Here is a 16216-nt window from a genome sequence, read left to right as displayed (position 1 = left end):
ATGAGTTGAATTCAATTAAGAAATGAGAGTCACAAATAGGCTGCGGCAACTTTTAAATGCAGAAAAAGAAGACTGCAAGAAGGCAACCATATATAATATCGTTGAAATGGTGCCCGATATACTGCTTTCTATCTATCTATCTATCTATCTATCTATCTATCTATCTATCTATCTATCTATCTATCTATCTATCTATCTATCTATCTTAATAAAGTAATTATAATAAACGTGTGTGTCTTCGTCTTATGGTCCTTTTATTTTAATCAGCACCCGCGACAGGGCATTGGGACTGTGCAGGAAGTCAGGTTTTTCAGGTTTGTTAAGCCAAGCTAAGTATTAGAAATTTTTGGATAAATTAAGCTTCAACAAAAATCTAATTTGTACAGCGCCCTGTTCAGGAAGATGTTTGGAAAAAATGCTTGTATTTCAACCACACTGAGCATCTGCATGTTTCCACATTATTACACATTATTAAATGTATAAAATATGTTTAATAACCGGTTTACAAGTAACTGGTAAAATATGAAAATGCATAGCAAACATGATCGGCTAAAATATTATAGAAATTGTCATTTACAGTGTTTCACTTTTTTTTTTTTTAAGTTAGCTTTAATTTTAGTTCTAATAGTGAAGGTCGACTTTGTCGTGTGTTCAGCTAGATGCAAACCAACAGTTGTGATAAAACGTCCAATGCAGCAGATTGTCACCACTTAAGACGACCATTACAGATCGACTGTGTCACAAGCATTAAATTGCCCGCGCAGTGATACCTTTCACTTTCAATCAGTGTTATATTCTTATCTCTAATTACATTAATGTCATGTGTTTCGTCCCCTCGAATTCATAATAAAGGGTCTTTTTATGCACTTTTTTTTTTTTGCTGAAAGAGTCGACCTCATTCGTTCATCTGCATATTAGTTGAGGAGTGGCCGTTTTACGCAGCTTTGAAGAGTCCTTTAGTCGCATCTTCAAGAGAAAAAGTTCCTTTCCTTCGTCCGTCTTCAGAGCCTGAAGGGGGACAGCGAGTTTTTCTTTTGCTTTCGGTCAGCTCGTAGACTCTGGAAAACATCTGAATCCTTTTAACTCCATCTGCGTCTCAGTGTGTGTGTGTGTGTGAGTGAGAGAGACAGAGAGAGAGCGTGCGGTTCTGTGTATGAGAGAGAGAGAGAGAGAGAGAGAGAGAGAGAGAGAGAGAGAAGTGTGCAAAAGGAAGAGAGCGGAGAAAAGGGAAAAAAAATCTTGGATTGTTTTAGGAATGAACGCTGAGACTTGTGTTTCATACTGTGACATGACGGTCATGGATTCCTATTATAGCAATTCCGCACAGCAAAATAGAGATCAGCACCAAACGAACCCGTTTAGGACATTTCAAGCAAATGACACCAAGTACAGCCCCACTTTCCTGACCAACAAAGGTCAGGCTTATGGGGAAAAGTCGCGGAGTCCTTTCCAACAGGAATGCCAGCCATTGGATGCCAGTTCTGGGGAAGGTACTTTTAACAAATACCACCTCTACATGCAGAGGACTTCATCCAAAACTCCTCCAGAAGGAAACAAACACCACCAGGAAAGCAACCACAACGGAGCGCTCGTTTGTTATAGTAAGTAGACGTTTAATCGGAATATCGCTGTTTCAGTGTTCATTGGAGTTTAACATTCAACAGGCTTTAGATGAAAAATCTATCTATCTATCTATCTATCTATCTATCTATCTATCTATCTATCTATCTATCTATCTATCTATCTTAACATTTTATACTTTCTTTCCTGTCTATCTACACACTTAAAATAACGGTTCTTTAATGACACCTTTATTGAGTTGTGCGCATCCTCATAGAGCTACTTGACAAATAACCATTTCATCCTTTTAGGGTTCTCTACATATGAATTTGGCTCTGTGGGCTTTGAAAGCGCATCTAATACCTGGACAAAAATGAAATATTTAATATACAGCATGATACTGACAGATCACGAAAACCCGAAATTAGTCCGTGTTATATGAAGCAAGAATCATTTTAAAATCAGGACCCCTTTGGTATTCCACAAATCTGTTATCATTTATTCAAGGTTATGTATGGAGCCTTACACACCTAAATAAAACGAAACAGTTTGTTCTGGAACTTTTATATGGATGGTTCTTGTGGGAAGCAGAAATGGTTGCACTATGGCATTGCTCAAAAGAACCTCAATGTCACCTTTCTTTTTAAGAGCCTGTCAGCCTGTCTGTCTGTCTGTCTGTCTATTGTACAGTGCCTTTCACATCTGTCTATCTGTGCATTATTCACCTATTCGTTGTATTCTCTTTTCTTGTCTATGCATTATGAAGTACATTATATATCCATCTTTTATTCAGTGCCTTTTATATCAGTTTATCTCTGACATTGCGTCTTTCATATCTGCAAAGCAGTTCCATTACATGACTTTTTTTTTCTCTCTTTTGATGTCTTTTACAGTATATAGTTGATTTGCACTCTGTCTATCTATCTTTTAGATAATATAATTCCTGTCTTAACTATTTATTATATAGTGCCTTCCATATCTCTGTTATTTTTAACTTTTCATATCTGTCTCTCAATTAGTGTTACTCCTACCTTTCTACCGTCTATATCTGTTATATAATGCTTTTCAATTTTTATGAAATTCCTTTCTAGTTTTCTATTACTGACCATGTCTTTGTAATTCTTTCTAGTATATAGTGCCTTTCACATATCTGTTATATACGTATTCTCTACGTATTCTCTCTCTCTCTCTCTCTCTCTCTCTCTCTTTATACATATATATAAAATAAACACTTACCGATTTACCGCACGCCGTCTCCCAATTGTTTGGTTTAAAATGTCCACCGAGCCGCATTAGTGGGCGCCAACTTATAACGTGCAATGAGAGTAAATGTGGAAAACACAAAATAAAAAAGAGAGACCAAAAGTCACATTCCTCATAACTACTAAAATACCTTCCCAAATGATTGTCTCTGTTTGTTTTCGGGTACTTTTTCCCAGCGCCATTTCCTTATCGTAGTCGGCAGCGAATCTGAAACCCGAGGTGCGCCTCTTGCCGGCCGCGCTCCCGTTTGCGTCCACGGACGTCTGGTTTGAAAGTCGCAGCAGTCATTCAAGCGCCTAACGGTAAAGTGTCCTCGAAGCAAAGGTGCTATTTAACAACACCCTGCTAATATGATTAAAGGTATAGCTTTCATGTAATAAAATTAGGAAAACGGCATAATTTTACTCTCCTAATAGTTTAAATTAAATTATATCTAATGCGATAATCTGCCGTACAATCTTTAATGTCTGGGGCTGCAGCATTTGACAACTGAACTAATAATCTTGCTGTTATCTACTAATTAAATGAATGTTTTGAATAGGATTTCATTCTTTCTTTCGTTTCTTTTTTATTTCTCTCTTTTTGTTGTTTAATTATGTTTTACTCATTTTATAGCTTGAGTATTATACTAACAGCAAAAAAGTAATTCATAGTAAAATCTCCTCTTTTTTTTTTTGAGGCTTGCTTTCCGTTTTGCTCTGCTTTCAATCCATCATTAAAGGTTAACGATTTGGTGTCTCGTTGTAAATTTGTTTATCTAAGCAAATATAAGAAAGTGAAGGAGGCTCCCGGTTTGCTGAGGCCAGGGTTAAGTTAACAAGTCATCCATCACCGAGGCACAGAGTGGAGTGGACAGCCATTTAAAAGACATTTATGTGTAACCCTAGAGCGTGCATGTGGCATATAGTGTATTGTTAATTTTTACAACTTCTTATTAAAGGCGCATATAAAAATATTATTCTTAGAAGAGCACAAACCCACAGAACGGCAACTAATACTTAAATCTTTTGCATTATCGCAGTTCTCGTAAAAGCTTTAGAAGGAGTGTTGGCGATAAAATCCAACGGAAAGCGTGCATTGACTGGCACGTACCTCAGAAATTGTGGTGATGTAAGATTTATAACGGCAAGTCGAATGAACACATGACATTCGGGGTTTTTAAGGAATTAATTTATGTTTACTACATTTGAACTTTTCTTTTGTGTGTAGGAATGTACGGCACTTCAGACGTCTGGCTTGGCGCTCTCGTCTTCTGTCGGCAAAAGCTGATAGCAGACAGAAAAATTGGAGCATTTGGAGCAAACGGGGTCACAGGCTTAGTCCATAGGTGTTGTTTTTAATAGAAGCAACACAATTTGTTTTCGTGGTAGTGGTGGTGGTATTGTCACCTGTACGGAACACAGGAACATTCTACATGAATGTCCGCAACTTTATTCACTTCTTTACAGGAGTGCAGTTCACGAGACCCATGCAGGTTGGTTTGGTCATATAAAACGCCTGGTGGGTTCCTCTCCGTTCTCCGGCTATTTATGTATTTGCCTATAGAATTGTTGCTTTATTGGTTGTTTTTTTTTTAATACACTTAAAGGTAACAGTTCGAAAATGGCTCTTTACTGGGCTCTGTGCTGTAGAACCCTTACTTGAAAAGGAACATTTCATCCTGTGAAGGGTCCATTGTATACGAAGTTGGTTCATTGGACTTTGAAAGGCCTCCTAACATGCGAACAAAACAGAAATCTGTGATGTGGTGCAGTCAGCGCAAGAAAACATGAACGTGGCCTGTGGGTCTGTATTTTAAAAATTATGAACCCGCATTTGACAAATCTGTGATCGTCTACTCGTGGACATGTTTGGATCCTGATACGGATCTAAAGAAATACAAATTCATTCTTGAACCTTCATGAGGACGGCTCTTTGTGCAACCAAAACACAGTTCCCCTGTCGCTCTGAAGAACTTCTACGGCATCTTTGTTTTCATGCGTGCGATTGCAATGATTTGCGCTTATAGGGGACGATTCTCGTTTAAAGAAGGAAACTCAACACCCTTACCATATTGAAATATCGGGGCAGTAGCCGCGTGTGTGTGTTTGTGAGGTAGAAGATGTTTAGGAGAAAGAAAGTCGCCCCCCCCGAAACAGAAACAGACAAAGCAGGATTTACCTGCGATAAAGTCCATTTCTCGTGTTGTTTCGCACTTTAACGGGGCACTGGTGCGCTCGCTGGGTCCTCGAAGGTCGCGCCGACGAGTCGCAAATCAAGTAAACATTGCAATGATCTAATTTTTATAGAAAGGAAAACATGTTTCTATAAAATAGCCAGCCATGACGGTTAGTGTTACTTTTGGAGGTTTTAGGCAAACAGATTTTCTGCTAAATTATCATCAAAATGTGCCTGTCACCTTCCGCCCATAATATGTGATAGCCCAGCTATTTCATTCGCCAATATAATTTATTATTATTATTATTATTATTATTATTATTATTATTATTATTATTATTATTATTATTATCTAATCAGCAGATGCATTATTTATCCAAGACGACTCATAAAGCAAGTAATAATTCATTAGACGGTATAAGCATCAAAAGCAACAGAGAACAAGATGGTAGTCGTGCTACTACATATGCAAATTCTTCTTCTTCTTCTTCTTCTTCTTCTTCTTCTTCTTCTTCTTCTTCTTCTTCTTCTTCTTCTTATTATTATTATTATTATTATTAGTAGTAGTAGTAGTAGTAGTAGTAGTAGTAGTAGTATTAGTATTCGTATTACGCTGCTGCTATACGACAGTTATATTGTTAATAAAAAAAATAAAGATAAAAGAAACGTAGAATTGCAACGTATCACCTTTTAAGCCTCCACCAGGTTTATATAAAGAGAGCATTTCGGCAGGTAACGGATACACAACCACAATTCTTTTTCTTCTTCTTCTTTGTTTTTCCTGTAGTTCAACCCTTGCGCAGTTCGTTTTCATCGATAATCCTAAAAATAAAGGTGCCAAAATGGCTCTTCAAAGCGATGTCATAAAAAAAAAAAACAACTTTTATTTTTTTGGATCCGTAACAGGTTCCATAAATAACCAGGCTAGATGATAACAAATTTGCGAAATACCAAAGTGTTTATAATGTTTAAAGGACTCCTGCTATAAACGTTAAACATATGTACTTGAATGACTCCATTATCCAAAGCGACTTACAATGTTTGATATTTAGTTGGCACACAGTCAGGTCACACAATATCAGCAGCAGCAGGATTCGCACCCACATCTTCAACGTTTAAAGTCCAAAGTCTTTACCACTGCCTCACACGGCCTGCGTTCAACGCAACACTGCCTGTTAGTTCGGGTTCTCGTGGCCTATTTGTATCCGCACGTATTAGGAACCTTTTCTAAGCCCAAGAAACACATTTCTTATTAAAGACTCCATTACAGAATGCAGTTGTTCTTTATCAAATAAGTGCCATTTAGTATATATATTTTAATACTATAATATTTTCCCCCAATTGCGGACATGGCTTTAGTAAGAATTGTTCGTTTTTTAATACAAATGTGACGATAATACATAAGTAAAACAAAATTGTAACTGCTGCAATTTTAATGACATTATCCTTTATTAGGTTGGGTTTTATTTATCGTATCTGCGAGGAAAGAATGAGCTGGACAATCCATAAGCCATATATACACGTGTATGTATACCGCTTACTCATATGGGGAAAAGCCAGATCTCCTACAACGATTGTAAAAAATCTGCAAGAATTAAAACTTTTGAAATTTTATGAAACCCTGCCTCATAATAGGGTTCACCTGATTCACAAAATCAACCGCTGAAACGTCGCTCATTTGCACGTTGGATAAAATTGAACTTGGAGTAAATTAATATAACGCGCTAGTCTCTGCAGGGCTTTGATATTCGGACACTGTTTAAATTTAGGAGAACACACCGCAACACATTACCTTATACTTCGAGTGGCACGTACCGGGTTGCAAAGCAAGCCATACAAGAGCCCGTATACAAAATAAATATATTAAAAAAATAGCGCAAAGTTATCGACCGATAAGAAAAGACGAAAGCGAGACTAGACGAAAATGAGTGTGTTTAAATATCCGTCTGGATCTGCGGCTGACTTAACCTTTTGGAGAGATGTGTGCGAGCTGTTAATTGGATACCTTTTGTTTTTTTACTTGTAAAAATAAGAGATCGATATTTATTTACAATTGTATAGGGCATTATCTATCTATCTATCTATCTATCTATCTATCTATCTATCTATCTATCTATCTATCTATCTATCTCATTTTATACTGCCTTTCCTTTCAATCGAAATCTGAATTTATAAAGAATTGAGAAACCACAGTTCAAATAAAATGTAAGCCCCAGTCAATGGATCTTCTATACAGACGTTTGTTGTAAAATAGACAATAATATGCATATAACATTAAAACTGTTAAATTTCTCCTTTTATATATTATATAGTGACTTTCAGATATCTATCATTTTATTGTGCATTTCCACTTCTATCTATCTATCTATCTATACTATAGCGACTTTCATTTATATCAATCTATCATATTCGGCTTTTATATTTGTAACAAATGCCTTTCATATCTACCTGTATATTTTATTAATCTTTAATATTCATTTATTATTTACACTTTCATATCTATCTATCTATCTATCTATCTATCTATCTATCTATCTATCTCTCATATAGTGCCTTTCATATCTATCTATCTATCTATCTATCTATCTATCTATCTATCTATCTATCATATAGTGCCTTTCATATCTATCTATCTATCTATCTATCTATTATATAGTGCTAATACAGACTTTGCAAACACAGAACTGCACAGCTCAGATGAACTGCTAACTTCAACCGATAGATTTCTATACTGATGTTTATTGTAAAACAGAATATAACATTCGTAGGTATAAATAAATAAATTCAAACTTTACAGCTGATTGATCCAAGATTATAGCATGCGCAGTGGAAAAACCAATCAACCAAAATCGCATCTTCCGTTCAGTTTAATGTTTGCATTCTACATTTATTTGAAGTACTCTGTGAAGGGGCACTCAGGTATAAAAGTCATCACATGAAATGCTAGGACGTAACGCGAAGGTTGATTATTTGTGAATTTCCTGATTGCTTCTCAGCGATCACAGTAACGTGAAGTTTCACTTGATGCGTTGGTGGCTCTCACCGATTTACCTGGTGTCTCGTGTGCGCGCCCCTGTCACAAATGGCCTATTCTGCGAATTCTGGGCGTGCCTTTGCGGTCACTCCGAGTGTCGCGTGATTCCTTGCCGGGGTGTTTCTGTAGATGAAAGTGGGAGTCCGCAGGTAGAAATGGCGTGTGTTTAGTTCACCAGGCTCTTCTTTTACTCTTTCTGCTGTTCCTATTCTTGGCAGAAGGTGTTTGATTTTAGCAAAAGGACAGAAACTGTATGGTGACCTTTTGTCTGTCAGTCATTTCATAAATGTTGTTGCCCACTGCATTGGGATGGTAAACGTTTGATTCTGTTTTTGTAGAAACATGCATTATGAAAGCGGGGCAGCTGCTCCAACATAAAACAGACCAGTGCTTTGAAGTTGTCAAATAATATTAAACTTGAGCAATCGCCCGATGGAGGTTCAACCGTCAAAAACCGGTGTGCTCGAAAATTTATTTTTATTTTGCGACACCGGGCTGACTTTCCTCTGTGTGTTACCTTTTTTTCTTTGAAGGCACGCTAACGGCTGTGCATAGCGGACACGTGAAGCGATGTTTGTGTTCCTTTTTGATTCACTATTGTCTCGAGGCAGGGCTGCTTTATTGCTCTGATCTCACAGACGGCGGATTCCTGTGTATCCCTGGATTTGGATCTTAGTTTGAAAACACGGTTTCCACCATTTGCTCTCCACGTGTCAACAAACGTTTAAAAAGAAAGTTAAAGCTCAGAAACATCTGGTTTTGAAATAACATCTTCCAGGTGTAGTTCAGCCCTGGGATTCCCAATATATCAACAGCGGTTCCAAAGGGAATCTTTTTGAGGATTCTTTCAGGATAAAAAAAAGATATGGGAGGGTGATAACGTCCTGCTTAGCATATGACGGAAAAGGCTCGTGCCATGGGAAGAAATAAAGACGTGAGTAGAAGAGGGAGCGTGAGGACCGCCGTCCACTAACGTCATCGTGAACGAACAAATAAAGGGGACTTCGTTAAGCAAACAAACCACATATAAACGCATTGGGAATTCATGACATAAAGCCATGATATCTGCATTTTAACGGCTTCCACATTAATAGAAAATGTCTTTAAACAAATGTGGTTTAATATGAAATACCATCGCTGTAAAATATGAGAGACCCTTTCACCAAGGTAAGTACGCGCAGTTTGTAACTCCGCTGTCTTTTTACTGGTACGCTTTCAATTTGAAAATCACAGAATTGAAGTTCATATTTGATTCCATTGGGCCTTTAGAGCAACAGATCCTTATTAAAGTGATTTTTCTACCCATTACACACTTTCTCTATCTAGCAAGAACACCTCTCATGTCTATCATTTTATGATTTGGCTGATCCCTTTTGCCAAAGCGGCTTACAACAGCTAACATATAAGTGACTTGTTTATGGTCACAAAGGGTCTCAGGGTTTGAAGTCCAGCGCATCAACCACTACGCCACACTACTCACCTGCATGTGCGCCAAATGCAAAAATAAAGCAATGTAAGTAATTGCAGTGCAAATGTTGTAAGTTGCCTTATTTAAATGAAGACATCATCCAAATAAGTAAATAAATAAAATGTACCGTCTTTCATATCTATCTATCATGTTGCCTGATAACTATCTTTTATATAGCGCCTTGCATATCTATCATGCATAACTTCTAAACGTATACATAATATAGATATTTACATCTATCTGTCAATCATATTCACCTTTTACAATATATTTATGCAATATATGACACCTTTCATATCTATTATAGTAACAATTTTATTTATTATACAGCGCCTTTCCTCATTTTATATCTATATATTATATAGTGACTTTTATATATCTATAATTTTATTGTGCCTTTCCACATCTATCTATCTATCTATCTATCTATCTATCTATCTATCTATCTGTTATATATCTATCTATCTGTCTGTTATATAGTGCCTTTCATCTATCTATCTATCTATCTATCTATCTATCTATCTATCTATCTATCTATCTATCTATCTATCATCTATCTATCTATCTATCTATCTATCTATCTATCTATCTATCTATCTATCATATAGTGCCTTTCATCTATCTATCTATCTATCTATCTATCTATCTATCTATCTATCTATCTATCTATCTATCTATCTGTATATAGTGCCTTTCATCTATCTATCTATCTATCTATCTATCTATCTATCTATCTATCTATCTATCATATAGAGCCTTTCATCTATCTATCTATCTATCTATCTATCTATCTATCTATCTATCTATCTATCTATCTATCTATCTATCTATCTATCTATCTATCTATCTATCTATCTATCTATCTATCTATCTATCTATCTATCTATCTATCTATTATATAGTGCCTTTCATCTATCTATCTATCTATCTATCTATCTATCTATCTATCTATCTATCTATCTATTATATAGTGCCTTTCCCCTCTATCTATCTATCTATCTATCTATCTATCTATCTATCTATCTGGACGATTCTAAGCCTGTTTTGATACTTTATTTTTGAATGTGTTTTTCTCTATTTGACGACTATACCTGCACAAAATGTTACCGAAATTGCATTTGCTTTGTAAAAACGGCTTGTACTGCTTGATATATAAGGTACTAAAGTTTATCTAATTCAGTCTAAACCAACCCAAACTTTATCGATTGTTTTCTTCAATGTTTGATTGATTGATTGATTGCTTCTTTGTCTCATCGATTGTGGGATGGCCACTTCCTAAATGCTTTCCTAAAGCCCCAGTAAACTGAACGAGTCGTGTTTTATATTACGTACCTTTTTAATTTGAGGTGACACAGTAAATACATAAGAACTGTCTGGCTGAAAGGTTTGTTCTTTTCCAAACTTGTCTTTGTTCTTTCGCATCCATCGCTGTCGCAAATGACAGTTTAAATAATATTGATCGATTCTAAATTGGCTCCTGATCGCGGACAGACGAAAGAGAAGGGCTGTGACCGACAAAGGATTTTCTCATAATTATCAGTTTGCAATGTAACTTTTTTTTCCTTTATTGATTTTAAGCTGGCATTAATCAGAATATGTGTTACTTTAAAATTGTCTTGTTATGTACTTTGTATAACAATCTTTGAATATTAATTTACGCCCATTCAGGCGGTGATCAATTGTTTTACACTTAGGAATTGTAAGTCGGCGCATATTTTCTCATTTTAATGTGATTAAATGACTTTTTATTGGTACTCAGATGAGCTTCGTAAGAAACTTTACTGATGAGCTTAAATTACAGAAGCAGATTGAACTGTTAGCTCCAAAACCACCTGCGTGTTGAAGTGAAAACGTTGTTTGCGAGGACATGCAGGTTAAGCGCAATTTTAAATACTTATGTGTACATTGAAGTCATAGATCAACGTTCAAGTCCGAATCAACGGTTTTAATTGAAAAGAGTTTATTTGAATGTAACAGTGCCAGCGATTAACGAATCACGGAGAATGCATGGCTCAAAATGACCTTCAGAAAACTTTGAATGCCTCAAAGATTTCCCATCCAGGTGCAAAGTGCGGTCCACTCCGACAGAGCCCGTCACCAGCTCTCCTGCACACCCCCGCACAATCCCGCACGAGTCGCCTATTAGCCTCACACTCAAGCTTTTGGAAAATGGGAGAAAATCCACAGAGACACATCGAGAATTGCGTCTCGAAGCTGCGAACTTCGCCACCCTTAAGTACGAGTAAGACACTGCTAAGAAGTGCGTCTGTGAAAGAAAAGGCAGGTAAAGCAAACGAACGAATAAAATATTGTTCTACACTTAAGAGTAAAGGTGCCAAAGTCGTTCTTCACATCGATATACAAAAGCGGAGCCATTTTGGTTCCCAAAAGACCGACCCACGTGAAGTTCCAGAAAGAACTTCTCTTTATTTACATCTGTAACAGGCTCCATAAATAGATAACAGATTTGTGAAATGTCGATGGGTTCCTGATTTACGGCTTGCAATAACTCAGGATACGTTTAGGTTTTCTTCATCTGTAAGTATAGAAAATGTCTCTTTTATCCACATATTAAGACTAGTTCCAAAGCACACAGGAACAATTTCATATGCTAAGACCCATTTCTAGAATTAAATGGCTCTTTTCCAAGAAAGGGCTCAAAAAAGAACCACCCACCCAGTAAAGCGCCATTACTGAACCAGTAGATTTAAGAGTGTAGGACTGTGTGCCCAAAAAGTGACGCGAAGTTTTAAAAGCCGTAAATGATATGCGGTAGGGCCGTAACAGGTTACAAAATGACATTTAGACCAATGACTTATTACACAGGGCGGTATTATTATTATTATTATTATTATTATTATTATTATTATTAACAATAAACCACACAGCCCATCAAAGCGCCATTATAGCACTTTCAAGAGTATTAGGACTGTGTGCTCAAAAAGTGACGTGAATCATTAAAATCCGTAAATGACTGACATTTAGATCAATGAGCAATTACATTGGACTGTCTTTGGAATTATTATTATTATTAAATCGAATTACTTTCTGTGTAACAGTCTGTGATCTAAATGGCTTTTTGTAACCTGTTATAGTTCTGGTGAGTTATTATTATTATTATTAGGGTTAGGTTAGTATAGGAATATATTAGGGTTTAGGGTTAACCGTTAATAATAATAATAATAATAATAATAATAATAATAATAATAATAATACATTTTATTTATATAGCGCCTTTCCCATGCTCAAGGCACTTACATAATATAAGAAAGAACGGCAGGGTATATAGTATATAGCATTGTACAAACTAAATAAACAAATAAATAAGATTAGGATAGTAAATTCAGAGAAAGCCTAACAGACAACATAATTAATGGTCTAGAACAGACACACACAGGTTACCTGAGCATCTTGACATGGAGGTTAACTGAGAATTCATGGAGTCAACTGATCTAAATAATTTTGGTAGGTCATTCCAGTGTCTAGGCGCTATACAGCTTTTCATAATAATAATAATAATAATAACCGTTGTTATCATTATTCTCACCTTCATCATCATTATCATAAATTCAAAATCCAGAATAGGCCCATCCATTTTATTATCTTCTTAATCAAATTGTGTGTCACAGGATTATATATATATATATATATATATATATATATATATATATATATATATATATATATATATATATATATATATATATATATATATATAGTTACAAAATAGAGATATTTATTTGGTAAGGATTACTCTTATGACTGCAAATTTGATTCTTGAATCATTTTCTTCTGCATATAGTTCAAGATATAAAGAAAACTGTTTCAAAGAAAGAAATCATTTTGATTTTTAAAATTGTCTTCACTTTTCAGAAATCCACGTAATTTACCAGGATTAAAAAAGCAATTGGCAAAGCAGACAACACAATTCAAAGACCCTGAAGTCTTTTACAGGTAAACATATCAAGCCCCAAACTTCACCACCCTTATGCACGAAAAAGATTCAAAGACCAAATTACATTCTTCATAGACCACTAAATGAATTGATTAATTAATTCATTATTTTCAACTGCACATAAACTGGCTTCATATTTAGTCTCTCTACTGCCAATTCCTCTGCAGGTACCAGCACACAATTCAAAGCTCTGGCCACATAGAAACTCGTCGCTCAGAGCCTCCTAATCAGAAGGGCCGGACACGCCATGCGATTCGATTTGTTTAAAATGGGGGAGAATGTCAATTTCACACTCTATGGGGGGGTTCCTTGCTATTTTTTCCAGTCTACTCTAATTACCATTTGAAGATGTGTTATGAAATTGAAAAACGTTATCAAAGAAAGAAAGAGTCGAGTTTTAAAATTCCCTTTATTAAACAGAAATCAATTAACCGCACTCCAGCACAAACAATACCAGAAAAACACACAAATCAGGCAACCATTAACAGAAAGTCGATTTCACATCAAAGACAAGAAAAAATCCCTTCGTTAATTGTAGAAATCGCCTCATTGATGCAAAACCCGTTAGAAAGAAAGAAAGAAAGAAAGAAAGAAAGAAAGAAAGAAAGAAAGAAAGAAAGAATCTGCTTGTATCCTGTTTAGCCGTCCCTTTTTCTGTTTACGTGATTTGCGTTTTATTGCCGATGAAAAAGGTGTCGCCGCACTGAGGGAGCGCTTATTGTATGTATTGTACTGTACATCTAAAACGAGCCTTCATGCTGCAGTTTATTTCTCTCTGTTCGGTGTTCGTATAAAAGACGCGTAACCAAACAAGAGTAACAGGAAAGTTTCAGCTCCGTCAGGCCCTTCAGCTCTCACTCTCACCTTCCTGTTTGGTTACAAAGCGAGCGCGCGCGCTAGCGCAGCGTGAGCCGGGGGGAGTGCACGTTGTCTCTCCGTGAGATCAGCAGAACACAGCCGCGAAGGGTACGGGGCGAGTGGGAGGATATGACGATAAGGTGGTGGGAGTGTCGGAGGTGAGCAACAATAAATAAATGAAAAACAACTTGTGAGACGCGAGCGGCTCCTCCTCCGGGTGATGGATGCCTGCCTGCCTGCGCGCGGTCTGCTTATAACACTGGGGGAGAGCTGAGGGTCTGTCTGGAAGGCTCCGAGATCTGCACTTCTGTATATAAGCAGAGACATTCATTACTGGCCGTTTAATTAAAGTTACCCTGTAAAACTGTGAAATGTTGTGTGATTTAGAAACTGCTTTGTGCGTTCAATTTATTTTATTGATGTTTTTATTGCGCCATCATAAAGGCGAAGAGATCTAAAACCACCGCTTTTTGAGTACAAGTCTTGGAGCAGCTGTGACTGTTGTCGATATCGTTAGCACTCCCTTTTAAAGAGCTCATGCATGCGGGAAAAAGTTCCTCATAATCTGCAGGGTCCATGGTCGAGTTTCCAATGCCAATGTGCAGGATGCCGTTTTTGCCCGTTTAAGGTGCTTTATTTATTTTAACCCAAGGGCTCGCGTTGGTGTCACTACATTGGTACCAGGGTCATCCTGTGACTACACGGCGTGCCCCCCTAACCCGAGGTGGTTCCTCATACACGTTATCTCCTCGTCATCCAGAGGAAGGTCCAATTGGACAACCTTCTCATTTTCTTTTAAACATTTTCGTAGTGTTCACCTGGTAATATCTCCACATTTTATTAAGAAAGGGTGGTTTAAATCGAAGCCGTTATTTCAACCGGCATGGTGGAGAGTCCGACGTTAGAGGCCTCAGATGCCGATCTGATGTTATTTTGGACAATCTCCATGGAAAAGGAGGCAGGGCTTATTGGGCAGAATTGTCCTCTGTCGTCACAATTTTACTAATGTTCAAATGCGTTTCTTAATTTTATATGACCTGTGGATTTTGTATTTATCAATAAAATGACTTGGACAGTTTAATTTTGGATCAATGTTCCTTTGCTACTGAGATGGTAGACGTGATGCTATGCTGTTTCTTTCGGCATAAGCTTTAAATATTTTGGGGATAGAAGTGTCAACTATAGTGCAAGCAATACCCGGTTTCACAACACATACCCGTTATCGAATGAGCAACTGCAATGACCTCAGTCAGCACCGCGCCAACGCCTGGCAATGCGGAAACCAACCGAGGTGGGGCGCCAGTCCGCTGCAAGACACACATCCGGGTGACGGAGCCTTCTGCGCAGACTCCACACTGAGAGTGAAATGGGCCGGCAGTCGAGCCCACGGCTCTGGAGCTGGGAGGCAGCGGCGCTAATCGCTGCGTCATCGTGCCTCCAACAGAGCTCATTCATTCCCCTAACAGAGCTTTCTTTCTGGTTAGTGTTGTTGGATTAACAATGTCCCATCTTCGGGGTCTTCTTTAAAGACAATGAGTCGCTCTTGTTTTGGTGATGGACAACCCGACACCGAATAAACGTGATTGGCTGTTTACACGTGTAAATCAATGAGCAGTTTCCAGTTATGCTTGTTTGTTTTATTATTATTATTATAATATTTTTTGTAAGTTTGTAAGTCTATTGTAAATTGCAGCAGCAAGCAAATATTAGAAATGTAATAATATGTTTTTTGCGCCCAACAATTTAGATGATACAAGCAAACAAACTTGAGGAATAACAATAAATAAGCACGCACTGAATAAACTAAACCTTGTCAACTAACAGGGTGGCACACCAGAAATGAGAATCTCATATTCATGTTTATTTATTTTTCCCCACAATCCTATAATTTGTATTTAGCTAATCTCAAAATGAATAAATG

At 37.0% G+C, this 16216-nt stretch overlaps 1 protein-coding gene across 1 annotated transcript in view; it reads left to right on the top strand.

The window, feature by feature from the left end:
- The first annotated feature begins 1201 nt into the window (after positions 1-1201).
- alx4a (ALX homeobox 4a) overlaps positions 1202-16216 on the top strand; it is a 229669-nt gene continuing 214654 nt past the window's right edge. The window contains exon 1 of the mRNA XM_039739104.1: positions 1202-1601. Within this exon, the coding sequence (XP_039595038.1) occupies positions 1256-1601 (346 nt within the window). The 5' untranslated portion in view covers positions 1202-1255. The remainder of the gene's footprint in view (positions 1602-16216) is intronic.

Source organism: Polypterus senegalus, chromosome 1 (assembly GCF_016835505.1).
Source record: "Polypterus senegalus isolate Bchr_013 chromosome 1, ASM1683550v1, whole genome shotgun sequence".
In the NCBI taxonomy this organism is placed as follows: domain Eukaryota; kingdom Metazoa; phylum Chordata; class Cladistia; order Polypteriformes; family Polypteridae; genus Polypterus; species Polypterus senegalus.
This window is presented reverse-complemented; position numbering and strand designations above follow the sequence as displayed.